The 21,236-nt window shown below is 45.3% G+C and overlaps 7 protein-coding genes across 7 annotated transcripts; 4 read left to right on the top strand and 3 right to left on the bottom strand.

Annotated features, from left to right (window-relative positions):
- Positions 1–403: 403 nt before the first annotated feature.
- Positions 404–4,122, bottom strand: NEUTE1DRAFT_61761 (ATP-dependent protease La; the record flags this gene model as incomplete). The annotated part of the gene is made up of 2 exons (XM_009851814.1): positions 404–890; positions 964–4,122. 2 exons carry the CDS (start codon positions 4,120–4,122, stop codon positions 726–728), a joined length of 3,324 nt encoding a protein of 1,107 aa, XP_009850116.1.
- Positions 4,123–4,598: 476 nt separating this feature from the next.
- On the top strand, positions 4,599–5,700 carry NEUTE1DRAFT_100065 (uncharacterized protein; the record flags this gene model as incomplete). Its single annotated transcript, XM_009851813.1, has 3 exons — positions 4,599–4,652; position 4,797; positions 5,135–5,700. 3 exons carry the CDS (start codon positions 4,599–4,601, stop codon positions 5,698–5,700), a joined length of 621 nt encoding a protein of 206 aa, XP_009850115.1.
- Positions 5,701–5,726: 26 nt separating this feature from the next.
- On the top strand, positions 5,727–5,900 carry NEUTE1DRAFT_94602 (uncharacterized protein; the record flags this gene model as incomplete). Its single annotated transcript, XM_009851812.1, has 1 exon — positions 5,727–5,900. A coding segment is annotated over one exon (174 nt), but the record flags the coding sequence as incomplete, so codon positions are not given.
- On the bottom strand, positions 5,895–6,721 carry NEUTE1DRAFT_116701 (uncharacterized protein; the record flags this gene model as incomplete). Its single annotated transcript, XM_009851811.1, has 1 exon — positions 5,895–6,721. A coding segment is annotated over one exon (738 nt), but the record flags the coding sequence as incomplete, so codon positions are not given.
- Positions 6,722–7,173: 452 nt separating this feature from the next.
- On the top strand, positions 7,174–7,948 carry NEUTE1DRAFT_61756 (uncharacterized protein; the record flags this gene model as incomplete). Its single annotated transcript, XM_009851810.1, has 2 exons — positions 7,174–7,215; positions 7,315–7,948. 2 exons carry the CDS (start codon positions 7,174–7,176, stop codon positions 7,684–7,686), a joined length of 414 nt encoding a protein of 137 aa, XP_009850112.1.
- A 9-nt stretch (positions 7,949–7,957) lies between these two features.
- NEUTE1DRAFT_61753 (uncharacterized protein) lies at positions 7,958–9,092 on the bottom strand (the record flags this gene model as incomplete). The annotated part of the gene is made up of 4 exons (XM_009851809.1): positions 7,958–8,233; positions 8,317–8,781; positions 8,856–8,884; positions 8,952–9,092. 4 exons carry the CDS (start codon positions 9,020–9,022, stop codon positions 8,064–8,066), a joined length of 735 nt encoding a protein of 244 aa, XP_009850111.1.
- A 959-nt stretch (positions 9,093–10,051) lies between these two features.
- NEUTE1DRAFT_80430 (uncharacterized protein) lies at positions 10,052–12,979 on the top strand (the record flags this gene model as incomplete). The annotated part of the gene is made up of 2 exons (XM_009851808.1): positions 10,052–12,096; positions 12,253–12,979. The coding sequence occupies 2 exons, from the start codon at positions 10,052–10,054 to the stop codon at positions 12,962–12,964; spliced, it is 2,757 nt and encodes a 918-aa protein (XP_009850110.1).
- Positions 12,980–21,236: the final 8,257 nt, after the last annotated feature.

The following is a 21,236-nucleotide window of genomic DNA, read 5'->3' as shown; positions in this document are numbered from 1 at the left end:
TCCAGACCGGTTGTTGCTACTTGTGTGTCTATTTTGATCTCTTGATTTCTTGAGCAACGTCGTGTCGTGCCGTGCTCGTGGTATGGTGAAGGGGGTGACGGAGACTGTAAGTAGGTAGCATTAGGCATCCTGGGCTGGGTACCTATTGTTCAGGTTAAAATCGGTTCAATTGTAGTTGCCTGCCTGAAGTAATAATTTTTTTTCGCAATCTCGAGCTTCGAACCAAGGACATGTGAAAGTTCAGTTAGCTACCTAGGTATGCAATAGATGGGATTGGTAGGAGCAAGTACTACCTAACCAGCACCGGACATCAAGCTTTTCCTTACCTACCTACACTAGTCGGTAATATTGTACAAGCAAAAAAAGGTGAGACACACCCAAACAAAAGAAAAAAAAAAAACATGTAACAATGCCACCGATGATATTTGAAATAAATCATGATAGAGTGAAGATGTTCTATGTATGAAAGAACCCCCTTGGTAGGTGTGTGTGTGTGTGCAAAATGTATATGCTCCCAAGACCAAAAGAAAAAGACGCTCTGCGTTTCCGATCAACACATGGTTATTAGTTTCTCTATTAACCGCCGCCCGCACTCCATTCCTTTCCTTTGAACGCCAATGATGATGATGATGATGCCATTCTCCAACTATCTTTCGCTTTGATATCCTCGGCTTCCTATGCCAGCCGATTCCCATTCTCTTACATGCCATGCCGTACAGCTTTGTTTACTCGTCGTCATCGTTCTTCTTCTTGGACTCCTCCTTCTCGGACTTGTCGTCCTCGATGATCCGGCTCTTGTTGGCCTTCTCCCGGTCGAGCTTGGGGAAGATCAGGTCAAAGACCTCAGAGTACCAACGCACGGGCCGGCCCTCGATACCTTCCTTGACGTTCTGGTGAAAGAAAAAGCGTTAGTAACTTGTCTGGATGAGTGTTATGTTGATGGGCTAGGATGTATAGTCTTACCTCAGGAAGCTCAAGCCAGTCAGACATGTTGTCCTCAGGGAACACAACCATCTTGCAGCCAGCTCGCCTAGCCGCCACAGTCTTCTCCCTCAATCCACCGATGCGGAGCACCTTGCCAGTTAGGGTAAGCTCACCAGTCATGGCGATCTGGGGGTCAATAGGAGTGTCGAGCGCGAGCGACAGCAGAGAGGTGGTCATGGTGATACCGGCCGAAGGACCATCCTTTTGCACAGCGCCCTCGGGAACGTGCACGTGAATCTTGGCCTTGTCGAAGAAGCGGTTCTTGGGGAAGTCCTTGGCCATGACCGCCTTGGCATACGAGTAGGCGATAGCGGAGGACTCCTTCATGACGGTCTTGAGATTGCCGGTAATCTCGAGCGATGGCGCGCTCTTGGAGGTCAGCGCGCTCTGGAGAATAGACTCGACATACATGGCAGCGCCACCCATGGAGGTCCAGGCCAGACCCATGGTAACACCAGGGGGTGTCACATCATAGAGCCTGTCAGAAGTGAAGATCGGGGGTCCCACGTAGTCCTTGAGGTTGTCCTTGTTGATAACGACATGGACGCCTTCAGGAATCTTCATGGCAACCCGAGGCTTCTCCGTGGTCTCCTTCTCAGAAGCTTCGGTGGCGGCCTTCGGGCTGCTGGTCTCACTGGACGCGGCCTCCTCGCTCTTCTTCTTTTCCGTCTCCTCCTGGGCAGCCTTACCCTCCTCGGTAAGAGCTTCAGACTCGGGAAGGGCCTGCTCGCCGAGGTCCTGAACGATCTTCAGGGCAGACTTGCGGTATACCTGCTCAATCTTCTTCTTGAGGTTACGGACACCCGACTCGCGGCAGTAGGACTTGTTGAGCTCCTCAATCGCGTCCTTTGTTAGTTGCACGTCAACGCCCTTGAGACCAGCCATCTCCTGAGCCTGAGGAGCAAGGTACTTTTCGGCAATGGCCATCTTCTCATCTGCGACGTATCCGGAAAGTCGGATGACCTCCATACGGTCGAGAAGGGGCCGTGGGATGGTGTCAGTCAGGTTGGCAGTGCAGACGAAAAGCACCTTGGACAGATCTACAGGGACATCCAGATAGTGGTCCAGGAAAGAGCCGTTCTGCTCAGGGTCCAAGAGCTCGAGAAGTGCAGACGAGGGATCTCCCTGGTAGCCGCGGCCAATCTTGTCGATTTCGTCAATCAAGATCAAGGGGTTCTCGGTCTTGCACTTCTTGAGGGCCTGGATGACACGACCGGGAAGGGCACCCACGTATGTCCGGCGGTGACCCTTGATTTCGGCAACGTCGGTAAGACCTCCCACACTGAAGCGGTAGTACTGGCGACCAAGTGCGCGAGCAATGGACTTGCCAATCGAAGTCTTGCCGACACCCGGAGGACCGACGAAGCAGAGAATCTTGCCCTCGACGGTGCCGCGTAGCTTTCCAACGGCAATGAACTCCAAAATACGATCCTTGACGTCCTTGAGACCATAGTGATCCTCATCCAGAACCTTGACAGCATTCAGAATGTCAAAGTTCTCGGCACTGCTCTGGCCCCAAGGAATGTTGGTGAGCCAGTCCAAGTAGTTGCGCGTGACATTGAACTCGGAAGCGGCAGGCTCCAGGTGGGCGAGCTTGTTCAGCTCGTCATCAAACACCTTGCGCACGGCCTCAGGCATGGCCAGCTTGTCGGCGAGCTCTTTGAACTTTTCGACGAGCTTGTCCTTGCCGTCAGACTCGATACCAAGCTCGCGCCTGATACCCTTCATCTGCTCCATGAGCCAGTATTCACGCTGGCGTTTGGTGATCTTCTGCTCTACGTCCTTGGTAATCTTGGACTGAAGCTGGGCGTTGACGTGCTCCTTCTTGAGGACGAGAAGAGCCTTGTGCATTCTTTCTTCCACGTTCAGGCTCGAAAGAACCTCCTGAAGCTCAGCAGGCTCACCGGCGCTGACAGCAGCGGCAAAATCCGCAAGCTTGGCTGGCTCAGCCATGACATTACCGGTTGATTGGCTCATGCTAAAGGTGGAAATCTGATCCCGGAAGAGACTGTTCATGCTAGCGACCTCCTTGAAGACGTTTACGATCTCGTTCGTAACGGCGCGTATAACCTGGCTCTTGGGGTCGTAGGGTTCTTCCGTCAAGTTCTCTACATTAACAAGACTGACAGGATACTTCTTAAGGAACGACGTCGGCTCGTAGGGCTTCTGGCTTGCTTCGGGCCTGGGTGTCACAGCGCTTTCCTCAAAGCTCGCCACCACGTCACCCTTTTGCTCGGACTCGTCGGTCACCTTGGGGATCGGTTCAGGCACCGGCTCAGGAGCAGCAACCTCCTTCGCACCATCGATCGAGGCAGCCTCAGGCGAGTCAGGAGGAATAAGCTCCGACAGTTTGATTCTCCGGTGGGGGTAAAGGATCGCGGTGAGACTAGCACCCTCGCCGTTCTGGTTGTTCATGGGGAAAGCGCTGGTGATCTGCGCAAAAACACCGACGTCATAGACATCGTCGCGGTTCCGGATCACATCGTCGTCGGCGTTCTCGTCCTTGAACAAGAACGCTCCCACATATGGCTGGCCGCGCTTGATCATTTCTGTAATAGCCGCAGCGACATTGGGGTCCTTGATGGTAATGGCCTTGTAGAAACCGGGGAAGAGCGGTCGCTTCGCTATAGGAATCGCCATGACCTGGGGGTAGATTTCTGGTACGACGGGCTTCGCCAATGCCTTATCACCGGGCTTGCGGCCGCGCTTGCCACCGTCTCCGGAACCACCGTCTGCGCCTGAGCCTGAGCCGGCAGATGAACCGCCAGCAGCGCCAGCCTTTCCATCTCCTGGCGCCGGCGCCGGGGCATCCGAGGTCGAAGACTTGGACTTGGTCTGTTTCGACTCGGCCTCCTTTGCCTCGGCCTCGGCGTGCTCAACGTTTGCTTTGCGCTCCTCCTCTGATAGTGGCTCGATCGAGTTGTCGAAAAAGCCCTTGTCGTTCTTCTTCCCCAGAGCAGTGTACGTTGAGAAACTCGAGAGGTTCGTCGGTCTTTCGTGTCGGGGCCGGGTCACGGCATGTTGCCCAGCCGCGGCGACCGGGCGTATCGAAGAAGTAGGCGAGCTGAAAGACCTAATCGAATGCGCAAGCGATGTCCTCGACGCGAGGATGCGCGGGATGCGCTGTCGGGACAGCATCGTGGATACAGGCAGTGACGAGCGGGCCTGGGTAAGAGGATATCGGAGAGGTCGAGATTCGTGAGGAAGATTATCGTCTTTTCTTAGGAGAGAGCGGACCCGAAATCGGACCAAAGGCGACAATGGACGGGAGTTGCGGTCGTAGGGGAGGGGAGGGGAGGGGAGTATGGATGTGGTCGGGTGTGTGTTGAGAGTGGGACGGCGGGAGAGGTCGCGGCGGGGGAGACGGAGATGCGGCGAAGCGGCGGGAAAAAAAAAGTTTACAGTTGTTAAAATAGTATACAGTCAAAAGATAAGAAGATGGGTTCTATTCAGGGTGTGTGACGACGACGACGACGACTCCAAGGAACCCAAGGCCCATGACTCTCGCGCTCTCTACTGCTTGACAAATGAGGTGTATGAATAATCAACTTGACGGGGCGGAAGGCGAACAGCGACCGACTCGAGCTCCCTCGGTCTTCGGCCGGCGGTAGAAGATGGAGGAATTACTGTCTTCTAGGTACCGTCCCGGTTGCGTCACGGTACAAAAGGTACGTACCTCCAGCCCACTAACAGCTCATCCGCCGCTCTCCAGCTCAGACGGCGGGACAGGACTGGAGCTGAGGTCAATTCCATCATCGCCGTTGTGAAGTTTAGCGCCTAGTCGCCAAGCCGCTTGACCAATTGCGATATAGTGTAGATCGTTACCTCTAACTCATAGCACCACTCCGCCGCCTGGAACTGCTGCCGGACGGGAGAGCTTACGGCGAGCATAGCATAGCAGCACCGATCCGGAGCGGGGCATCGGCAGGCACGTTCGCTAGTATCAGACAGGGCAGCAACCCGCATATCAGAAGCGCCCAAGTCCAAGGTCATGACTGCGGGCTCTTTCAACTTACATTAATGACACTTCACTTGTACCACAGTCTTCGTCCATCAGCCATACAAGTATAACATCAACCCATCAGACAACATCCTTTCACATACATCTTGACACCACTTCAGTACGCTAGTCATACATCACCCAACATAGCACCACCTTCATCAGACGACATCACCTCTGGAGTCTCCAAAATGTCATTAAAAAACGCCAAGACAAAAAAGCCAGAGCCTGTTGCCGACAGTTGGGAAGACGAAGATGTCAGTTCCGAGTCCGAGCCCGAGGCCAAGACCGAGCCCAAGTCTGAGCGTGAGCGTAGCTTTGGTGCGGAGCCGGAATCATGGGAAGACGACAACAACAGTGATGATGAGGAGGGAGCGCCCTCTCCTCCGCCTTCACGCAACAACAGAAAGCCGGAGCCATCAATGACTACCTCTACTTCCATCCCACCATTTCTCGACTACACTGGGCCAGGCGGCAGCGCCAGCAACACTTCCTCCTCCTCAGAGTACAAGAGACCCGAAAAGACGGACGCCGTAGCCCGCCGGATGATTGCCGGTGCTCTGGGGCTGAAGGCACCCAAGCTGACCGAGGAGCAAAAGGCTTACGACCGGGCTTTGCGCGAGAAGGAGCGCAAGAGGAAGGAGGAGGAGAGAGAGCGGAAGAAGAAGGCAGAGGAGGAGGCCTTGAGAGCCAAGCAGGCGATTTGGGAAGACTAGGAGCTTTCCAGCGTATCTCTCACAGTCTCAATGTGTGTCATCAACATCAGGCGGAATCATCTTTGTTATCTGTACTTTGCGCGGCTTCCACTTGCTCAACATCGCTCGACGCCGGCGGCGGCAACCCTTCCCTCCTGATCAACGGAAGGTGTTTCCCCTTGTGCATCAACACCAACTGCTCCCCACCCTCGGGCGAATGACGCTTTGCGACCCCCAACCCCTGCAGCCCCTCCTGCTCGGCGCGGTGATTCCACAAGAGCTGTTCGACTTTCCCCTCCCTAGAGCATCCGATGAACACCAACGGCCACCGGCTCCTCGCCAGCGCGTCTCGGGTTCCCTTTGTGGCGGTCTTGGAGGCCACCAAGACGCCAAACACTTCGGACCCTCTCCATCCCACTGGCGCTCCCACAAATGCGCCCTCCAGCTCCCGGATCAGATGAGGACGAGTGCTTTGGATGGCCTTGCACTGCACAATGACTCGCAAGGGTCGTTCGGCCGTCGGTACGGACCATGTGCCTAGGAGATCGATCCCGAAGTCATGTTGCCCGCCCACTCGGTTGAGAGAGAAGCCGTACGCGGACAAGAGGGAAGCTATCGTGTATTCGTAGTGTGTTCCGACAAAGACGGTGGTTTCTTGACCAAGACCGGTGCGCTTGGCATACTGGAGGAATGAAGGGAGGTCATGGTGGTTGGAGGACTTGGAGAGTGGGCTGTTGGCATCAGTACGTCCTCCATCATCTGAGGCGTTGGTGATGCTGCTGCTGCTGCTGCTGGTGGTGACCGGCGAAGGGACTGCGGAGGACTCGGTGGTAGTATCTTTTTGACTCGGCACATGGTCGGAAGAGAAGCACCGGAGCGGGTGAGGGCTTGGGCTGCAGTATAATCGGCGCGTTCCGAGTCCGAGCCGGGAGAGTCGTGCAGCCATGGGCCTCATGGTGATGTTGACCTTTGCTATTCGATATATGTGCTGTTTTCTTCTTGCTATACAGCTTTTGTCCAGCCAATTGACTAAATATCTGATGCTTCAACTCTATCGTTTTATATTCATGCAGATTCGACACAGAGTCAGTACAATATTTGTGTAATTTGAACTGGCATAAGTTGCCTTGTGAAATACCATGTTAAACTAGAAATTCAATGTGGTTAAGTCGATGATGGACTTTATGGTGGATCGGCAGCCGCCAAAATCTTTCTCCCATTGGATAAAGCTTCCATCTTCAGTGGGTCGCACTGTGTCAATAGTGGATCCATCCCGTCTGGCACCTGCATGCACTATGATGCACATCCGCTGTCGTCGCGGTCGTCGCGGTTCAAACATTCAGTGTTCCTGAGTGACAGTGACAGTGACAACTCCCTTCTTCCTCACTGTTTTTGGGCGACCACGATCGTATCACGACACCCAACGCTACCTACCATTGCGATACTCTTCTACCAATTGCGCAGCATCGAATCTACTGACCAACACCACCCAAAATGAGCGACCGTCTCTCGCAACTCCAAGAGGCTGTTGACCAGGTTGGTCTTCTTCTTCTTCTTCTTCTTCTTCTTCTTCTTCTTCCTCCTCCCTCTACGCCCCCATTTTCCAAATCACCTACTAACCACCACCCCCTCCAGCTAATGGAGCAATTCATAGCCACCTACTTCTACATCGACCGACACCACGACCTCAAAACGTTCAGCCCCAAAGACACCATCGCGCCCTCCAAAGCCGACCAACCGCCCGAAGTCGACACCCTCCCCCCGGACGTGTTCCAAGCAGGGCAACTTGAACTTGCGCGCGACTTGATTACGCGAGAGCAGCAGATCGAGTACCTGATTTCGAGCTTGCCGGGCCTCGATAATAGCGAGCAGGACCAGTTGCAGAGCATCAAGGAGCTCGAGGAGGAGCTGAATGTGGCGGAGAAACAGAGGCAGGAGGCGGTCAAGGAGAAGGATGAGGTGTTGGTTAAGTTGGATCAGACGTTGAGGAGTATTAGAAGGTATTGATTGGTTGGGGACGAAAACTAGGGAGGGAATGGTTAAGACTAGGGGGGATGGCTTGAGAGCATGCATAAAAGGTATGGTGCTGGTAATGAGGTTTTGACATTTGGGAGTTAAGCGACTACGGGTATGCTCTCTTCACATGACGACACGAGGGCATCGGGATTAGGGCGTTTTAGGAGAACTACAATGAGAAGGAAAGGAGGTTCTTGGCTTCGCGTTACATTACAAACATCATTTTGGGTCAAACAAAGGGAACAACGAAAAGAATCTGTAAAGGGAAACAAAACAAGTTTCGCAGCCATCTATATGCAAAGTTGAACTCCATGCTCTGCCTATATGATCTATTAGTGCCAAGCCGTACACCACTGCCCTATCTAACCTCATTCCTCATCCTTCTTGAAGAGCTCTGGGAATACCGTCCGCAACTCCTGCAGAGTGCTTATTTGGTACTTGGACGCCGGCGTCTTGGGTGGCGTCACGCCCTCTTCTACCAAATGCGCCGTCGTCCACCCCAGCTCTTGCGCCTTTTTGCAATTCAAGTAGGAGTCATCTAATCACCATGTTAGCTCGTTACTCTTTAAATAACAGCACTTCAGACAACAAGGTAGGTAGGTAGGTAGGTAAGGTACTCACCAACAAAGTAACAATCCCCCCACCTGTCCACGACGTCCGCCTCCCGCATCGCCTTTCTAAACATATCCTCATGCGGCTTACAGATAAGCGGCGTCTGGCTATAATCGCAGTACGTGATCCCCTCAAAGAACTCTTCAATCTCCAACAACTTGACCACCCGTTTCGCGTGGTTGATGTACGCATTGGTAAACAGCCACAGCTTGACCTTGCTCTTGTCAATGTCCGCCAACAGCTGCTTGAGCGCGTCGCTCGGCTTGATGATGTTGTCCAAGGGTAACGCGTCGTCTACCTTGGCGTTGTACTCGAGCGGGTCGATCTGGTGGTGCCGCACCAGTCCCTCGATGGCCAGCCCGTAGTTCTGGTAGTACTCCTTGTGCAGCCGGACGGCGTCTTCCCACGGTAGGTTGAGGTGGCGGGCAAAGTACTGGTCAATGAGGTCGGCCATTAGGTCGTGGACTTTGGCGCCTGTTGTGTCGGGAAGTGTGAGTTTTAAATCAGGATATGGGTTGATATGTGGGTGGTTCCTTCAGTTCACTCACTCTTGGGATAGAGACAGTTGTCAATGTCACTGTAAAAGGACTCTGGTTAGTCAACGATTTTCACAGATTAGTTCAGATTGCTGCTTATAAACTTACAAGAAAAAGACAACGCGGTTGTCCGCCGGTTGGCTAGTGCCGTTCGTGGTGTTTGTTTCTTGGGCCGCCATCGTCTCTGTTGTTCCTAGGCTCCAGTCTAGTCTTTGCGTTGTTCAAGATTCACTGCGGATTTGCTGGAGATGAGGAACTGATCGTCCTTTTCTGTTTTTGTGATTGTTGGACAGTTCAAATGTGGTATTGCAATGTTGGTTCCCGTCTGGTTTATATTGCGATGATGGATGTGTTGGTGAAGTGAAGTGAAAGTGCCAACTCAAACTGTTAGTTCGTTGTGATTTGTGTAAGTCGGTGCGTGGCTGTCAAAAGGATGCCGTGTGTTTGTGTCCTTGAATCTCCCTAAAGATGATTGTTTTCTTGAATACAGATGATTGTTTGAAATCCTTCTTTTCCAAGAATCAATTCAACCAGTTTTCTTCCTCTTTATATACTTGATCGTGTGACATCAAGCATGACTGACTTTCCATGCGGTTCCTCCGTCTCCTCCCCAGACTCGTCGGACATTGATCGTTCAATTGACTCAGGCCGATGTCTCGTATCCTTCTATCCGACAGCTGGTGTCAGATGGTGGCTACCAAGGTTCACCCAGGATGGCCCGTGCGCCCTTAAGTTATCGCCAGCGGGCCTGGCCCAGCGCGCGCCGCCGATCATAAGTGACGGGGGGGGGGCGCCAAATTGTGCTCGGAGCTGCCTCGTCTCGGCTGCTTCTTCAGTTCAAACTCCATTTTTCCTTTTCCATTTCCACTTCACCAACACTTCACTTTCGTCCAACTCTGCACTTCACCGTCTTCTGGTGGTCTGTAGACAGGCAACGAAGATTTGTATTGTTTTGTTCACCACCGCTGCTAATCAACACGTGGTATAGGGATTGGAATAGCGCATCAATTGCTTCTTCTTTTCGTCTTTTCTTCTTTTATTCGGCTGTGCCATCTGTATAGACAGACACCGTTACGTTATCTATTACATACAGTTGGCATTTGGTCAATTGCTCGGTGTACTGAGCTGGGCTTTCTACTTGAAACGCTTCCAACCTTTCTACGGCCAAGGAGAAAAAACAGATGGCGGGAGGACCGGCAGTGGCTGCAATGCCCGCAAGAGGAGGAGGGCCGCTTGGAGGGACAATGGGAGCATCGACTTCCTCAAACTCATCACTGATGGCAACGCTCAAACCTGAAGAGCGTCATGAACTCGAGCAGTACGAAAAGATCCTGCGCTTCCGCGATGAGGTGGTCAGCGGTACACACCCGCGCATTAAGCCAACACATGTTGGAAACCCGACCAGCGGCCCTGGGCCAGTCCCTCCAGCCAATGCCTCTTCCACCGCTTCGGCAGGCCAGGCGCCTGGGGGACCAAAGCCGGCTGTGAATGGGAACCGCGCAATGACTGATAACTTGCAGCAGGCAAACCTCAAGAAGCCGGCGGTGAATCTGGGTGGGAACGTGCTGCCTGGCTTGGGGACCTTGTCCAACTCTTCTTCTACCGAGCAGTCCAAGCCGAAAGTCGAAATCAACCCCATCTTGTTGGAGAAGTCGGAGGACTTGATCAAAGCCGAGATTCAGCTGCAAAGACAGCGGATCGAGCGTTCTCTCCGCGAAGACTTTGAGCAGCGGAAAGTGTCCCATAAGGGCGCCCTGCAGCCGTCCGAGCAGCCTGCTGACTTCGACATTGCCGATGTGTTGGCCAAAGCATTGATCCTGGTTCAAGCAAATGCCGCTCAAACTACTACTGATGACACTGTTGCTAACGCTTCAGCTTCGGGCGACTCGTTCGATGACAACACGTTTTACTCGAGCCAACACGGCACCCCCGACTCTCACCACGAGCTAGCTCGCGTTCCCAACGAGTCCGAAGACGAGCAGATGCGCGATGGCTCTCCCTACGAACCCGAGCTAGACCTCGAGCCCCTTGCGGTCCCAGCCGCCAACCACCCCAAGCCTCCTCTCCCGAGTGCGCCGGCAGCACCTGCAAACCAACCGTTCAACGTAAACGTGCCGGACACGTCGAGCGCGGCTACAAGTGTCAGCAGGGCTGCTCGCCAATTGCCCCCGTCCGAAGCTGTCAGTTCTCGTGACAGTGGCCCGGCAAGTCGGTCCGAAGAGTCGACGACCCATACAGGAAAGGAACGGGGTGGTGGTGGTGGCTCGCGAGACTTGTCGAGAGTTAACGAGCAGCTATTGAGACAGGCGGTAGGACCTGCGGGGTCACCAGTTGTTCGTGCCCATAATCTTTCCCCTTTCGCACCCCAGCCATCCCGTGTCTCCCCCTTGCCTACTGCTGCTCTTGAACAGCCGATTGCTCTATCGGAGACGGGCGGTCGTCGGGCCACTCCGCCTCCGGCCCAGGGGGTTGCTGCTCTCAGGAAGCAGCCTTCAGCTGTCTCTAGTCCGGAAAGCTCACCCCACGGAGGAGAAAGGCCTGGGGAGAGGAAGAAAAACAAGAAAAAGAAGAGAAAGGCAGACCGACTTGCCGAGGCCGCTGCCGCATCGCCGTACATTAAGCCTGAACCGCGATCCCCATCTCCCATGTCAGCTCCCCAGTACACACGTCCGGCCAAGCGTCAGAAACAGGGGCAGCAACAACACCACCACCAAGGACCTGACTATGATGATGCAAGGTATGGACAGCCAGGTTCCGTAGAGGGTGCCTACCAAGAGCGCCTGCAGCCAAGAGTACAGAGGGAGGAGCGGGTTGTTGGATATGAGCGGGAAATCGACCCTCGTTCTCGTCTTGAGGGCGAGCCTCTGCTCGCCACCCCCAGGTATGAAAGGGTCTACTACGATGATCCCAGAGCACCATTCAGTGGTGGTCGGTTGCCCGGCTCGCCAGGCATGCATCCTTCCCCTTATATCCCCCGCGAGGTGCGCGTTGCTCCGAGGAACGTGATTTACGAGGTTCCTCCGGCAGATGATGGTTATTATCGCGATGTTCGTGCTGCTTCAAGGATGAGCATGCGCCCCGCAGCGTATCGTGAGCGCTCTTCCCGATCGCCAGTTGCGTACGAGCGTGTTGCACAGCCAATGGCTCCTCCTCCCAGGATGCCCGCCACTCGCATCGTTGTTGATGCTTTCGGTCGGGAGTACATCGAGCCGCCCCGGCCCCAAAGTGTGGTTGCAGATAGACCCGAGATTGTGTATGCTCGCCCGCCGCCGCCGCCGCCTCCACGTGCTGTCACCCGGAGGCCTGAAGGCTATGATGACGAGGTAATGGTTTACGAACCGACTTCACCCGGTTATACTCCTCAGCGACGTGTGATTGCTCAGCCAGAGTACGTTACCCCTGAACATAGAGTGTACAGGGAGCGTGCTTATTCCACTCACCCCATGGCCCCACCGTCCGGCGACTACGTGCCGTCCAGACTGCGGCCTGTTGTCGAGACGCCTCCGGACTACATTGCGAGACCGGGTAGCGTCCGCCCGCCGATGGATCCCCCTCGCTACGAGAGTGTTGCAGCTTACGACCTGCGGGCGGTGGACGAGCGCCCTCGCGAATACTATGGCGGCAGAGCAGCTAGTGTCCGGCCAGTGGCAGAGGCAGTCCGCTACGAGGCTCCTCCTCCTCCTGCTCCTCCTCTTGGCTACGAAAGACGCATGGGAGGAGAGCCAAGCCTCAGGGAATATGCCACGATTCGTTCAGCAAGCGTTAGGCCGCCCCCTCTTGACGCGGCCTCTAGGTATGAGGTTAGAGGCGACTACGGAGCAAGGCTGGGAAGTGTGCAGCCGGAGATGGTCGGTCGTGAATATCAGGGACGTCAGGAGTTACGGAGAGAGGTTATGCATCCGCCTCCGCCGCCGCCGCCGGTGGGAGGGCGCGCTTATAGTGTGTTTCCCCCCGAGCAGCCGCCTACTCAGGTGATGCGTGGAGATGGCGGTGCGTATGGGGATGAGAGGTACTATGCAAGGCCGCCGCCTGTTCAGCAGCAGCAGCAGCAGCAGCACCAGGAGGATGATGAGGTTGTTTACTTGGACCGGCCTCCCATGCGGGATGTCTATCGGCAATAAGATTGGGGTTTCATGAGGAAGGAGAACCCAAAAGATGGAACCTGGACGTTTTGGCAACTTCAAGGCAGGGACGGACTTGAAGGGAATTGTTTGATTTTTGCTTTTTTTGGAAAACATGTGATAGAACATAGATGTTCTATCCTTAACGTTACCGATGGACATCTTTCATCGCCATCATCACATAAGTGCTCATGGTGGCAAGCGAGTGTGGAGTATTAACTGGCAGGATAGCTTGTTTGTACGAGGAGACGGTAGACTTATATCTTATATAGCGCGGATGAGGAAACATGTCATATTCTAGTGTCTATTAAAAAGGATCAGCGCTATGGGCTGCAGAGTGCAGGAGACGAGTATATAGGTGTATCACGAAGTTGAATCAAGCGAAGAAAAAGAAATCTGAAGAAGAAACAACGAGCCAGACAAAGTCGAAGCAGAGGATATTTGCCCACGTAAACAGGACATTGATCAACATCGGAGATATATCTATCCGTTTTGCCCGTTGCCCCCGCCGTTGCCCATTGCCCGTTGCCCTCCCGTCCCGTTCGGAAATCGGAACTGCGGATCCGAACAAGTAAGTTCCAGAACAGCGGGAGTCCAGCAACAACGTCATCACTCACCTCACCTCACCTCCAAAAAGGTACCTACTGTGTAAGAAGACTCCAAGGACTCCACAGGATTACCTATATAACATCCTACAGTGTCGGAAGTATACTATGTCTCAGTTGCCGCCGAGCCGCGCGGTAGTTTTGATGGGTACCAATACCTACTTCTAGTTTGCTGTGCTGTGCTGGCTGTGATGGAGAGGAATGAATGGAGGGAGGGAGCACATAGTTCAAGCCTCATCTTTTCCCACTTCCACTTTTTCTTCTTCTCCAACTTCACTTTTGATGATACGAGATTGTCAAAGGTCAGTCTTTTCTTCTTCCTTCCTTTTTCTTCTTCCTTCCTTTTTCTTGGTGCTTGCTTGCTTGCTTGTTTATCGAGTTGCCAAGGTTAGAATAGGTGGTTGTCATAGGTTGCCTTACCTCACCTTGCCTTGTCTTGCCTTGCCTTGCCTTGCCTTGCCTTGCTTTGCTTTGGTCTTTGGTCCTTTCTGTGGAAACTTGGACAGTGGTGTCGGTGCGTGGTCCTCGGTCCTTGGTTAGTGGTCCTTAATCAGTGGTCAGTGGAAACCTGACCTGACTGCATGACAGGCGAGAGGCAAGGCAAGACAAGACAGGGCAGGCGAACGGTAAGGCAAGACAAGACAAGACAGGGCAAGACAAGTCAGGGTACAGTAGGTAGGGCAAGGTAAGGCAGGGCAGAGCAGGGTAAGGTGAGATGCTCGGTGAAAAGTCAATCCTCTTGGAGAATCTTGGGGAGGGGGTGGGAGAATCTGACAGGTCAAGTATATTTGGGGTTATGTACGTTGCAAGTTCAGTTGCATATGAGTTGCTTCATAGCCAGCAGGGAAAAAAACGGGTAATGAAGATCCAGGAATGAACGGATCTTCGCGAGGCGGCATATACTACACTACAGCTTGGCGGTTAACTGGCTGGTAGGCGTGTGAGAATCTGTAGATCGATCAGGGACAGGGACGAAGGGACGGATTTCGGTGATCTTCCGTCTATCCTATAAAGGTGCAAGTCGGGCAAGGAGGGGGAGCTCGGTAAGAAAACAAAAGAAAAAAAGAAAAACTACCCAGCTCTGTCTGTCCACTTGGCAACAGAATTGAATGTTTTCTACCTTGTTTTTAGTAACGAGAAAGAATCTGGCATTATTTTGCAGTCCGGTGTTTGTCCTTTATTCAGCAGCCTCCGTCTATAAACGAGATGAAGGACTTCGAATCTTTGCTGACTGTTGTTGTCGTCTACCCCTTTAGAATGAAGTATGAACCCCCTGCTCGCCTGCCGGCCGAACGGTTCAAGATTCGAGGAGGCTCTTGACCCCCCATGGCAAACAATGAAACAAAACAAAACAATGAGGGGTTCGGGGACTGGGACTGGGACTGGGACTGGGACTGGGACTGGGACAGACAGGCATAAGGATAGTACCTTTGCATGTGATTACCTGTACATGGGACTTGCGTTATAAGCCGGCGAACCCAGATTCAAGCAAGTAAGAACAAGGCGATGTAAGGTAAGTCAAGTGCGGTATATACCCGTACCGCAAAGACTCGGGGCATAGCTTTTCAACTTCCAAGGAAATCAGGCATAATCAGACATACATATGCCCGATTCTGTACATTTTATGCTAGTAAATTTTAGTGGGGGAGTTATATTGCTACCCCGGAGTACTGTAAATTTAATCTTTCTAGTGCCCTATCTTTTTTTCCTTATCTTTTCTTTCCCCCCTATAACTATCCCCTATAACCAAAACCTAATAATCCAACCATAGCAATTATAATTAATTAGAAATTAATTTTAAGTAAGATATATTTCGTCTATAAATAAATAAACCTATAGTATTAAAACTCTCTCCCTCTCTCTCTCTCTTTGATTAACTCGCTTAATTGACTCGCTTGCCCTATTTATAGACGTTATAAACGATTATCCTAATACCTAATAGTTTATTAAGGGCGCTGACTATATTATTATACTACGAATACCCTCGTCTCCCAATGTACTAGAAGGTCTTACTCTTATAAATATAGATAAACGAACCTACTATAGTTAAATTTATAATAGAAGGCGTAAAAAGATTGAAATTAAAGTTAGATTTAAGGGTATTAGTAGTATTTATTATTATATAATTCAATTAGGCAAGTACTAATATAAATAGAATAACCGGCTTAAGGTAGAGCGCTAGTAGTAAGAAGGTAAAGGGATTGTTTATATTTATATAAATATAATCGAAAGTACTAGCAAATTTATTAATTCTAATAAGGATTTATTTATTAATAATAATTATCAATTACTAGAATAGAAGTAATAATTTAAATTACTTATTGCTAGTATTATTCATTATACTCTTTTAATCTTTCAATTAAATTTAATTTATTACCTAATACTAATAAGCAACGTTATAAATACTAATCTTTAAACTTATCTTTTTTGAACTAGTGATAACCTCTAGACCTTATAACTTCCTCTATCTATAACTCAAAGGCAATACTATTATTTTCAATGAGGGGAATAGCTTCAAAGTCGTTAATGCTAATAGTAATATTAATAATTGTCTCCCAATTTCTCCAATTGATAGTTGCCCAATCAATTTCTTTAATATTAATAAAGTAATTTTCTAATCCATTTAGGAAAATAAATATACTATTATCTTTAAAAGATTTTACTACTATAGCCTTTTTATTAGTAATTAGAGTATTCTAACACTTTAATACTATGTAAATAACTATAATCCTCTTATTAGAGACGGACTATTATTTACCTAGGTACTCCTCCTCCTAGTCTTTTACAGCTAGCTCTATCTTCTTCTTTAATAACTTTTTAAAAAATAAATTAATAACCGTATTAAACAGCTAAAGAAGGCTAGTAAAACTACTAAGGATTATAGCTAGTACTACGTTTATATCCTTAAACTTATTTCTAATTTACTAAATATTATAAAATAAGTATATATTTATAACCAATAATAATTCTTAAACAAATTCTCTTACAATAGGAATAAACTCATTATTAAACCAATTAAATAGCAAATCTTTATTTTAATACGCTACTTTATTAAATTATACTTTTATATCTTATACGTAGAGAGCTCTCTTCTCAATAATAGTTCTAAAACTCCCTTTACTATAAAAGATAATTATAGGTTTAAAACGAATAATTCTATTAATAAAAATATATAGAATTAAAGTAGTTTACCGCTTACCCTAACCGCTATAATTAGTTTTACTTATTATAAACTTACTACCCTTTATTATATATAAGTAACTATTAAAATATTTAGAAGATAGAAGGATTTTATTAAAAATTTATAATAGTAGAAGGAGGATATTATATAATTGTATTAAATTTAGTAGGCTAGCTATTACACTAAATAAACTTATAAGTTAAAATAGTTAACCTCCGATAATCTCTAGGCCTTTACTAAATCTCTCTAGGTCTTTATTAAATTTCTATAAATCTCCTTTTCCTTAGAAGAAAAAGGGAGAAAAAAAGCATAAGCATAAGTATAAGTATACGTATAAGTGTAAGTATAAGTACAGGCATAAATTATTATTATATAAATATATAAACTTACTTCAAAAGTAAACTCACTTTTATAAATAATTCAGCTAGCAACCGTTGGGCTTAGTAAATAATCCTTCTATACGCTATATAATAACGTAATAGGAAATTTCTAAACTAACTACGAGAGAAGGAGAACTCCTATTAATATACTTACTCCAGATAAATAATATAGAATAAAATAATTAATTCTTAGCGGAACTATACCCCCGTTACTAGTAAATTCTCTTACTTAGTATACTAAAACTTCTTATATAATATTATAGGGCATTCTTAGTAGGTACCTAGATGCTCTGTCTTGTTATAGCAGCTGCTTACTAGAGCGTATAGTTTATTATATAAGAGTACTCGTCCCGTCAACCTCTATTAAGGTTAACGGATTATTAATTAATATTATACCAACCTAACGTCTATTTTGTTTATACTTAGTAAAATCGTATACGAGGTCCCAGGTTGAGGCTTGCGATAGCTCTTGTCTTTAACTTCCTTTAATAAGACTATTATTAATTATTATATATTATTACTTTGTCTAGTAACTAGTTATTTACTCTATTATTCTTTATTGTTATTGCTTATAAAGTATATTTTCGCGTAATAAGTAGTGCTTATAGTTTAATTTTAAACTAACTTTATTATTTCTATTATCTCTTCCTTTCGTTAAAGGGGGAGATACGTTAGGTTTAATAGTAATTTATTAGATTTATTAACTATTATTTAGCTTTTACCCTTTTAAATTAAGTATTTGTATATTTACTCTTTAAAATCCTCTTTCTTTACTATTTAATTACTATTTAATTAGGTCTAGAAGCTAAATTGAATAATATTAAAGATTAATTAGGTAAACCCCTGGATAATTTTCGAATTTTAGGATAAAAGTCTAATATATAAAGTATATTAAATTATTAAGTTTATTATATTCGAGCTGTAGTTTTACTATAAGTAAAGATTCTAGTAGTTAGTTGCTAAATTGCTTATTAAAATTGCTTAACTATATTTGAATAAAGAAACGGGTCTTATTTAAAATCAAACCTAATTGAACTATTAATACTAATAATAATATTTACAATAAGGGATAGATCGTTAATTTGGATATAGTAGATTGTAAAGTTTAATAGGTTTTGCGTAAATATTATTAGTTGGTTGTTAATTATTTACTTCCGATATACTAAATTTGGTTGTTTCTTACTAAAGAAAGTATATTGTTATAGTCCCGGAAGAAGAATTGGAAATAATTTATAGCCCGAGTTAAGGAGAGTAATATGATTATTAATATTATTATTTAGGTATTAATTCCCCTTAGTACTGGTAGTATTATTACTTTGGTAGTTATTAATATTTATTTTTTACTAGTTAACTTTTTAGATATAATTAGAATAATTAATATACTAAATTACGTCGACCCGGTATAAATTCCTATATTGCCTTCCTTACTACCTATTCTTATTGAATAGTATATTTAGTTAGGTCTAATTTAATAACCCTTTTTACTTATTAAATTAATAGTTTCATAAGCGAATTTAATTATTAAAATTACTATTAATATTACTTAATAATTAGTTACTAATTTTGCTACTAAATATTTTAGAAGTTTTATATAAGCCGAAACTCTCCTATATTTTATATAGAAATAGTAGTAGGAATAGGTAAAGTAGTATTTGGAAACTGTTTTTGTTAATAATTTCCTGGCCTATTTTATTAATTAGAATTAAAATACTATATACTTTACCCAACGCAATACAAAGCCCGGAAGTGGATCCTCGAATCTTCTACTTTATTTTGTACAACCTATTTAAAACGTTGTACGTTTGGTTTAAAATAGTATAAAGCCCGGTTTTAATCTCCTAACCTTTACTATTGCGAGATGTATTACTTCTTAGCTTTATAAAAATCCTGCAATTAATTATAATTGGCGCTTTAATAGTCTTATTAGACCTATTAGCAAAACGGTTATAATTAGCATTAGAGACTTTTATAATACTATTAATTTGATTAATTAAATAAAAAATCTTTAGATTAATTGTATTAACTAATAACCTTTATTCGATAATATTAATTAGTTTCCTATTTATTTTCGTAATTATATACTACTTTTAACTATTAGTTATTAAGTATCCGGTTAGGTTATATAAATAAACTTTAAAGGTTTAACGGATTAGGCTCCGGTTAATAAGAGAGAAGTTGAGTAGTAGGAATATTAAATTTATTAATAGGGGATGCCTTTAGTAATATTAAATAATAGCAGTTACTATCCCTCTACTATTTTAAAAGTCCTTGCCTTTTTAATACGTTTAATTTTCCGCTAAAGTACTTATCTTACTAATAATTTGTAGTCTATCCGCTTTAACGTTAGTTTTAATACTTTTAACCTGTTAATTAAAGCTAATAGTAATAGTATAATAATAGATAATTCGGTACTTTGCAAAATGCTTGAAGATTTATATAACTATATTAAAGAATTGGAAGATCGAAACTAGATTCTCGTTAATTCTATTTCTAAGGCTTATTCCGAGGACCCTAAATACGCTAGGGTTCTCTATTTAATTAATAAGGTTAACGTCCTAGGGTACGTCTATATATAATAATTAGAAAAGTATTTAAATTTGCCAGCAGGCCCCTATTTATTCGAGGATAGGCTGCTTTACTATATTAATTATTAAGATGTGCGGCGGTTGTATATTTTCTAAGTTTATATATAGAAAATACTAGAGTTAGTATACGATGAGAAGTACTACTTTGGGGTCAATTAGATAATAGATAATTTATTATACTTCTATATAAGAAAGAAGATTTAGATAGTACGCGAATATATTAAATATTGCGAAGTTTATTATTAGAATTAATAGGACTAGCAACCTACTCTTGGAGAGTTATTACTAATCCGGACGTTCCTAAAGCTATTCTATATAATAATTATAAATTTTATTATTAATATACTGGTAATTAAAGTAGCTAGTATAATGTAGGCTTTCGAGGGTTTCCTAGAGTTTAATATAATATATACTATTATTTATAAGTTTAGTAAGAAGGTACTATTGATAGTTAGTTATTCTACTTATAGCGTACGAGGATAGGTTAAAGTGCTGCTTCGGATTTTATAATTCTATAATTAGGGTTTGCTAATAGTAACTATTAGTAATTAGGATTCTAAATTTATTTTAGTAATTTAGAAGAGTATTTTCAAAATATTAGCGGTTAACCTATTGTTTTTAATAATATACTACGCGTAAATTGACGGATAATCGGAGAGAATTAATAAAATTATTAAAATAGCTATTCGAATATAGTATACAATAAGTATTATTCTTTGGATATTAATATTAATAGTATTATAATACAATTTAAATAATACTATTTAATTTATAATTAGGCTATTATTAAACGAGTTAGTATACGGCTTTAAGCTATAGGCCGCCTTTGATTTATTTGTATTAAATAATTAGGAAACTATTACTATAGAATTTTTGGCTCTTATTTATTAAGAATATTAATTTAAAACTATAAAGTTTATTAATTAAGCTAGAATAGCTACTAAAGAATAATATAATTCTAAATATTCCCTAGTAATTTTTAAGGTAAATAATAAAATTTACTTACAATTTAGGAAAGGTTATTATTTATTTGGAAGTATAAAGAAGAAATAGTTAATAGAGTAAATAGATCCCTATTGTATTTTCGAAAAAATTAGTCCGTTAGCCTATAAGTTTAATTTACTTAATATTTAACGTACTTATCCTATTATATTTGTAGTTTATTTTTATAAGCTAATATAATTCTTGGATCTATTTAATTGCGAAGTACTGCCACCGCTACCGGTTAAGGTAGATAGGCAAGAGGAATAGAAAGTTGAAAATCTTATTATTAGAAATTAAAGTTTATTAAATAAATAGTATTTAATTAAATACATTAGATATTAAAATAAAGATAACATATAGGAGTTGTATAGTAAATATATAAGGAATTCGAAGGATATAGTAGAAGAATTCAATATAGAATATTTATTAGAATTATTATTTTAAAATAATTATAGAAAGGTAATTTAGCATATTAGAAATATATTTTATTGGATACGGCGTTAGATTGATAGGAGGAGGTATACTTTTTATGAAAAA

The sequence above is a fragment of the Neurospora tetrasperma genome, assembly GCF_000213175.1.
Source record: "Neurospora tetrasperma FGSC 2508 unplaced genomic scaffold NEUTE1scaffold_2, whole genome shotgun sequence".
In the NCBI taxonomy this organism is placed as follows: domain Eukaryota; kingdom Fungi; phylum Ascomycota; class Sordariomycetes; order Sordariales; family Sordariaceae; genus Neurospora; species Neurospora tetrasperma.
The sequence above is the reverse complement of the archived record's forward strand: the minus strand, read 5'-3'. Positions and strand labels throughout refer to the sequence as shown.